The sequence below is a fragment of the Dictyostelium discoideum genome (genome assembly GCF_000004695.1).
Source record: "Dictyostelium discoideum AX4 chromosome 3 chromosome, whole genome shotgun sequence".
Taxonomy (NCBI): Eukaryota; Evosea; class Eumycetozoa; order Dictyosteliales; family Dictyosteliaceae; genus Dictyostelium; species Dictyostelium discoideum.
This window is the reverse complement of record NC_007089.4, coordinates 5229042-5236541: the sequence shown is the minus strand read 5'-3', so window position 1 is coordinate 5236541 and position 7500 is coordinate 5229042. Positions and strand designations below refer to the sequence as shown.

The 7500-nt window shown below is 20.5% G+C and overlaps 5 protein-coding genes across 5 annotated transcripts in view; 1 reads left to right on the top strand and 4 right to left on the bottom strand.

The window, feature by feature from the left end:
* uch1 (peptidase C12 family protein) overlaps nucleotides 1-231 on the bottom strand; it is a gene marked incomplete at both ends in the record, with an annotated part of 1009 nt that extends 778 nt beyond the window's left edge. The window contains one exon of the mRNA XM_635311.1: nucleotides 25-231. Coding sequence (XP_640403.1) covers nucleotides 25-231 — 207 coding nt within the window. The remainder of the gene's footprint in view (nucleotides 1-24) is intronic.
* A 380-nt stretch (nucleotides 232-611) lies between these two features.
* On the bottom strand, nucleotides 612-1631 carry DDB_G0282005 (phospholipase/carboxylesterase family protein; the record flags this gene model as incomplete). Its single annotated transcript, XM_635310.1, has 3 exons — nucleotides 612-935; nucleotides 1077-1263; nucleotides 1462-1631. The coding sequence occupies 3 exons, from the start codon at nucleotides 1629-1631 to the stop codon at nucleotides 612-614; spliced, it is 681 nt and encodes a 226-aa protein (XP_640402.1).
* Nucleotides 1632-2102: 471 nt separating this feature from the next.
* On the top strand, nucleotides 2103-2426 carry DDB_G0282003 (hypothetical protein; the record flags this gene model as incomplete). Its single annotated transcript, XM_635309.1, has 1 exon — nucleotides 2103-2426. The coding sequence occupies one exon, from the start codon at nucleotides 2103-2105 to the stop codon at nucleotides 2424-2426; it is 324 nt and encodes a 107-aa protein (XP_640401.1).
* Nucleotides 2427-2490: 64 nt separating this feature from the next.
* Nucleotides 2491-5403, bottom strand: DDB_G0282001 (hypothetical protein; the record flags this gene model as incomplete). The annotated part of the gene is made up of 1 exon (XM_635308.1): nucleotides 2491-5403. The coding sequence occupies one exon, from the start codon at nucleotides 5401-5403 to the stop codon at nucleotides 2491-2493; it is 2913 nt and encodes a 970-aa protein (XP_640400.1).
* Nucleotides 5404-5654: 251 nt separating this feature from the next.
* On the bottom strand, nucleotides 5655-6365 carry DDB_G0281999 (hypothetical protein; the record flags this gene model as incomplete). Its single annotated transcript, XM_635307.1, has 1 exon — nucleotides 5655-6365. The coding sequence occupies one exon, from the start codon at nucleotides 6363-6365 to the stop codon at nucleotides 5655-5657; it is 711 nt and encodes a 236-aa protein (XP_640399.1).
* Between the last annotated feature and the right edge of the window lie 1135 nt (nucleotides 6366-7500).

Below are 7500 nucleotides of genomic sequence, written 5' to 3'. Positions count from 1 at the left end.
AAAAATAAAAATAAAAATACATACTTCATTGGTGATTGGGAATAATAAAATTACAGCTACACATGGTGATGGTACCATTTCAAGTAAACCTTCATCAATACCATATATATCACAGAATTCCCAATCTTTAGAAACTCCTAAACTTTGCATAAATGTTGTTAATACTTCTGGATTTGCTTCTAATGGGATCCAATTCTTTTGAGTTTCAATTAATTCTTGATCTACTGACATTCTATTTTGTTTTCTTTTTTTTTTTTTTTAAAAAAAAATAATTAATAATTATAAAATATGAAATTAAAATTAAATTGAGTTGACTTAATTTGAATTATAAAAAAAAAAAAAAAAAAAAAATAAATTTATAAAATTAAGAAAAAAAAAAAAAAAATAAAAAAATCTATTTTTTTTTTACAAAATTAAAAAATTAAAATTAAAAGAAAAAAAAAAAAGTGGGAAATTATGGTGAACGATTTAAAAATAGATTTTGACTGGGTAATGACTGTTATTGACTCGTCTGTCTATTTTTTTTTTTTTTTTTTTTATTTTGGTAATGTTTTATTTTTATTTTTATTTTTTTATTTTTATTATTTTTATTTTTATTTTTATTTTTATTTTTATTTTGGTAATGTTTTAGAAATAAACTTTGTCATTAAATCAATTTCCTCTGGACTTGAATGATGACCTAAACCTTTTAATGTTATAAATTCACCATTAATACCTTGACTTTTTAAATGGTCGAATGATAATTTACCCCATTGATGACGAACTACTTGATCACAATCACCGTGGATCATGAGTAATGGTTGTTCTTTATTTAATGAATTTGCTACAAATTTAGTTGCCAATGGTAAATAACCTGATAATGCAATACAACCACCTAATTTGGTTTCAGTTTGTGAATAAAATGTATATAATGATAATGCTGCACCTTGTGAAAACTGTATATTGTATATTGTATATATTATATTGTATTAATTTTTATAAACCTAAATTATTTTGAAATTATATATTATATATTATATATATTTCTATCTATCTATCTATCTATCTATCTGTATATTAATATTAAAAACACATACACCACCAATTATAATTCTTTCAGCTGGAATTTTCTCTTCTTCCATTTCATGTTTGATAATAGTTTCAATTATATTCTTTGATTCATCAACTTGAGCTGGATCTTCATCACCTCTTGATGATAATGATTTAATATCATACCATGATGGCATTTTAAATCCACCATTAAGTGTAACTGCTTGAATTGGTCTTTAATTATTTTTTAAAAAAACTATTAGAATATTGAAGTCATTGTAAAGCTATTGTTGTTGCTTTCATTATTATTATTTTTATTATTATTATTATTATTATTATTATTATTATTATTATTATTATTATTATTATTATTATTATTATTATTATTATTATTATTATTGTGGTTTTTAGATAGTAAAAATAAAGACCTACGCATTTGGACAAATGAATCTAATGTGACCATTGTTTCTACTTTGAATCTCTTCCATTACTTCAATCCAACCAGCACCACTATCACCTAAGCCATGACTGAAAATAACTGTTGCTGAGTGTGTAGTAATTTCTTTTTGGATGTAAGAGTTTTTTAAAATAGTTTTTATCATTTTTGGTGGTACAAGGTTGTTGTTTTGAAAATAAAAAAAAAAAAATTAAAAAATAAAATAAAAAAAAAAAAAAAAAAAAATGAAAAAAAATAAAAATAAAAAAATCTTTCTTTTTATTTATTTTTTTATTTTTTTCAATTGAAATAATTTAATTTTTTATTTATTTTTTTATTTTTTTCCAATTCAAATTTTACCCCCACTGTTATCTTACAAATAAAAAAAATAAAAAAATTTATTAAATAAAACACAATAAAAAATATATATAAATTATTAATTAATTAGCATAAAAGATTGATTTGAAGAAATGAAATGGACAAAGATCAACAAATAAAAGATTAATCGAGCATCCAATTCAAGAGAATTTTTGCAATTGAAACTGATTATTCGATGGATTTTTCTCTCAGAAACTAGTTAAACCAATCAAAGAGGTAAAAACTCTATTGAATCGTTTATTGGCGATCATTAATAATAATGAACAATCATCAACAAGTAGCACCACTTCAACAACAAAAAAAAGAAAGAAAAATACAAATGCAACGAAAAATGAAAGATCCAATCATAAATATGGAATATGAACGAACCACCATGGCTTTGCTTCCATGGTTCAATAAACTCTGTGAATCTTATTTATCATTAGAGCACCACCACCATGGTAAATTCTCAACCAAAGGTCATTACTACATTTCAATTGATCAGCACAGTCAAGTCTCTACCTCCTATAACCACATCGTTCAAGAAGAAATCATTATTTTTAAAAATCATATTAATAAACAATATAGAAAAAAAAAAAGATAATAAAAATAAAAACAATTGATAGTTTTCAATTTAATGTGCACAGTACACATGGTTTTAATTATTTTTATTGTTTTAAAAATTGAAATAAATTTTTATGATTATTTTTCATACAACATTTTTGAATTGAATTTGGAGTACTTCTATTTCTACCATCCCAGGTCGAAGTGAAACCAGTTCTTTGAGTTAAAAAGTTAAACTTTGATTCTTGATCTTTTAATAATTCTTGGATTTTCAATGGGGAAAAGGATTTAAAGGATTGATTGGTGACAAGGATTGTATCAGTTTGACTAAAATCACATCTTTTATTTAAATCATAAAAATAATATTTACTATATGATTCGATTTCATTCAAATTTGTTGATTTTATTCTATTATTATTATCTTCAACAATTGTTTGATCAATACCACCAGCACCACTGACACCAAAATTAACACCATACATATTGATAGCACTACCAATACTACTACTACTACTAATACTACTACAACCACCATCATCAAAGAAAGATTGAAAAATATTTGGATATGATTTCTTTAAATATTGAAATATTTCTAATCTACCAAATTCAGCGGAACTATACAATAATCTATTTAAATTTTCATTTGAAATTTTAAAAGATTGTAATAATAACTTTAATGTTTTAAAATCACCTTTTTCACCAATTCTCTGATAGACATAACGTAATGAACTATCATCTTGTTTTTCTATTGTTATTAGATCATTAAATTCACCAATTAAATAAAGTAATTCATTAAGGTCACTCTTTTCAATTTCTAATCTACCATTGCTACTATGTAAATGTTCTTTTCTATTATTAAAAATCCATTTAAATAATGAGATTCTAAATGGTGAATAGTCTCTAAAATGATTGAAATAATAATCATTTTCATTTTCATTTTCATTTTTCAAATCTTTTGGATGTTTAAATGGTCTATATAAATGATATTTAAAATGATATTTATCCAATGATAATATTTTAATTATAGTTTGTAATTCATTATTTGATCTTACAGAGAAGGATATTGATTCAAATTCTTCAATTTTTACTTTTGTTGTATTATTTGAGTTGTTTAATATGTGAAAAAGTAATGATGAATTTAATTCTTTAATTTTAATTTCAAATCCATTTGGTAATATTGATTCTAAATGTTCCAATATATTAATATTCAATGGATCTAAACATTTAATTTCAAAAGTTTTTTCACAACCATCTTCATTTAGATATTTTGAATAATTTGAATTTATAAAATCTAAAATTTCAATTGATTTTATATGCTCAATTAAATTTTGAAAGATAATTTTTTGAGATTTTTCAAATTTATAAATAAAATCTTGATTATGTATATGTTGAAACATTATTTTTAAAAGTTTTAAATTATTGAATTTTATTAAACCAAATAATAGATACAATATACCCATAGATTTTAAATATTCTTTATATTCATTATCCATTCTATTATTATTTAATGATAAAAATAAACTAATATAATCATTAATAAATTTAATTTGAGATTTTTCATCATTTTTACAATATTCAAATAAAGGAGGTGGTTGTGGTTGTTGGTGTTGCTGTTGCTTTTGTTTTGGTGTTGGGTTAAATTGATAAACAGATTGAAGATAATTCATTAAAATTGAGTTTAAATCATTATCAAAACAATAAAGTAACCATTTTTTAAATAATTCAAAATTACCGAATTTAAATGCTAGTTGATGAGTTGTATGTACATTAATATCAAATGATTCAAGATATTCTAAATCATTTGAATTATATTTTAACCAATAAATTATTTTATTAAAATTATTATTATTATTATTATTATTATTATTATTATTATTATTATTATTATTATTATTATTATTATTATTATTATTATTATTATTATTATAATTATTATTATTGTTTATTGAAATAAAAAATTTAGATAGTATCTGAATTGATTTATCATCATTTGAGATATTATCAATTAATGAATTTAATTGTGTTTTTGTTTTATTGGACTCAATTTCTTGAATATCATTTAAAGATAATAATAATGAATCTTCATTATCAGTTGTATCTATCTTTTCAATGTTGATTAATAATACAATTGAAGTGCAAAAATCAATTAAATTTGATAGTTTAAATCCTTGATTAAATAGAGGAACATCAAATATTTTTTTAATTGTTGTTAGCGTTGTTACTGTTGTTGTTTTGGTAGCATTTGTTGTATATGTTACCATTTTATTAGTTGTTGGAAATAGGTTTATTTCAGTTATAAAGTATCTAATAAATTTACACCTCTTCTTGATACTAATATCACCTAAATTTTTCCACATTTTATCTTGATGTGTACTTGATATAGGTTGTTGTTGTTGCTGTTTAAAAAAGTTTTCATAAAGGTATCTAAATGCTTTAAATGAGCCATAAGATACAGCACTTAAAAGTGTTTCCCATGTAATTATACTACTGTTGTTATTATTAATTGATATTTGAATAATGTTTATATTATTAGATTGTAATGCTAAATCTATGATTTCCTTTATGGTTTTTTGTAATACAGGTGATTGATTTGATCTTGAAAATTTTGTACTGTTTAAATTTAATAAATTTGGTATATTATTTCCAACAATATTACTTTTAATTGAATCATTATTATTTGTTTTATCATTTTTATCAAGGTCAATAATTTTATAATTTTTAAAAAAGATTTTATAGAAGGAATTGATTTCAAGTATATGGTCATTGTTTGATAGTTCGTCACCATCATCATTATCAAAGAAAGAGCTTTTAACTGTTTTAAATAATCTTAACAATTGCTCATTATTAAATGATAGATAATGGTTTCTATATACCTTTTCAATTAGTATATCTTCTTTGTTACGTGAAATGTACCACCCAACACTATTTATCTCTTTATAAACTAACATTCTAACTTCAAATAGAATCCTTTTAAATAAATATTTATTTCTAATTATATCCTTTATAAAACATTTCATTTTTTTTTTTTCTTTTCCTGTGTCAAAATTATATTTTAATTAATTTCAATGATGGTTTTAACAAAATGTAATGGTTTTAAAAAATAGTTTTTTTTTTTTTTATTTATTGTTTTTTTGATTGAAAAAAAAAAAAAAAAAAAAAATTAAAATAAAATAAAATAAAAAAAGTTATTTTTAGCCATTAAATTAATTTAATTTACAATTTTTATTTTTATTTTTATAATTTAATTTACAATTTTTATTTTTATAATTCAATAAAATTCTTCTTTAATAACCAAATCATTTGACCATTGTTGAACAGCCCATTGAGTCTTCTTGACCGGATGACCACCATATGTGAAGTCCATATACATTTCATATGCAGTGTTATCACCATCGACTAATACTTTTAATAGTTTTGCTTCATTGATTGTTGCATTATTAACAAAGGACTCTTCAGCTTTACGATTTGCAGCTTTACCAACACGATTGCTTGAATCACCTTTTTCATACATGATAACATCATTATGATAATACTTTTCAAAGACTTCCAAGATTTTACCTTGTTGAATACCTTTGATAATTGCTTGAAGATTTGATTCAACATTTTTTGATGGTTCAGGTGTTGGTGGTTTTTTAACATCTACAAACTCTTCTTTGATAATTTTACCATTTGACCATTGTTGGAAAGCCCATTGTGTCTTCTTGACCGGATGACCACCATATGTGAAGTCCATGTACATTTCATAGGCAGTGTTATCACCATCGACTATGGTTTTTAATACCCTTGCTTCATTGATTGTTGCATTATTAACAAAGGATTCTTCAGCTTTACGATTTGCAGCTTTACCAACACGATTGCTTGAATCTCCATTTTCATACATAACAATTTCGTCATGATAAAATTCTTCAAATACTTTTAAGATTTGATTATTTTGAATACCTTTAATAATTCTTTCTAAACTTTCTTTATTGTTTGACATTTTATTTTGTATTATTATTTATATATTTTATTAATTAATTAATTTATTTAATTAATATTTATTTAAATATTTATTTATTTATTTATTATTTTTAATATATTAAATGTGGTTGAAATTTTTTATTTTATAGTTTTTTTTTTTATTTGAGAATTTCTTTCTTTTATTCTTTTTTATTTATTTATTTTTTTATTTTTTTATTTCAATTCATTAATAATAATTAATGTATTTGTATAGATTTTTTTTTTTTTTTTTTTTTTTTTTTTTTTTTTAAAAATGGAAAACGCAGATTATTATTTTTTATTTTTAATTAATATTTTTTTTTTTAAAAAAATTATCAAATCATTTATCAATGAATAAAATATACTAATTTACAAGAGTACTTTTTAAATATTTATTTATATATTTTTAATTTTATTTCTATTTTTTTTTTTTAAAAAATAAAACTATACTTTCATAAAATACAGCTCTTAAATAAATTGCCTAATTTATATTGGTATGTATATTTTCATGTTTATTATTTATCAATTAATATTTATTACATTTTAAAAAATGATTTTATAATTTATAAAATTTTTTTTTTTTATTTTGATATTATTTTTTATTTTTTTATTTTTATTTTTTTTAAAATAAATCAATAATTTATAAATAGCAAAAAAAAAAAATAATAATAATAATTTACCTAATAGAATTAAAAAAAAAAAAAAAAAAAAATTACATGTCTATATTAAGTAAGTTAAATTTTAAAAGAATTTGTTCTTTTTATTGATTGTAAAATTGGATTATTAAATTTTAATTCTATTAATAGAAACAATAAATAAATAAATAAAAAAAATAAATTAATAAAATATTAATTCTTTTTTAATAATTATTATTATTATTATTTTCATTATTTTAAAAAAAACAAAAAGAAATAATCACAACACAAAATAATAATTGGAAAATCAATAGAGATGTAGAATTAAATCAAAATCTTAATATAATTTTTATTGAAAATGATAATACAAATTATTTTAAATTCAATAAAATTTCAGAAAGGTGCAAAAGTTATTATAACCCTCATAGATGGTTTACATTTTGGACATTTTAGTTATTTAGTAAAAAAAAAATAAAAAAAAAAAATAAAAAAACAGAAAAT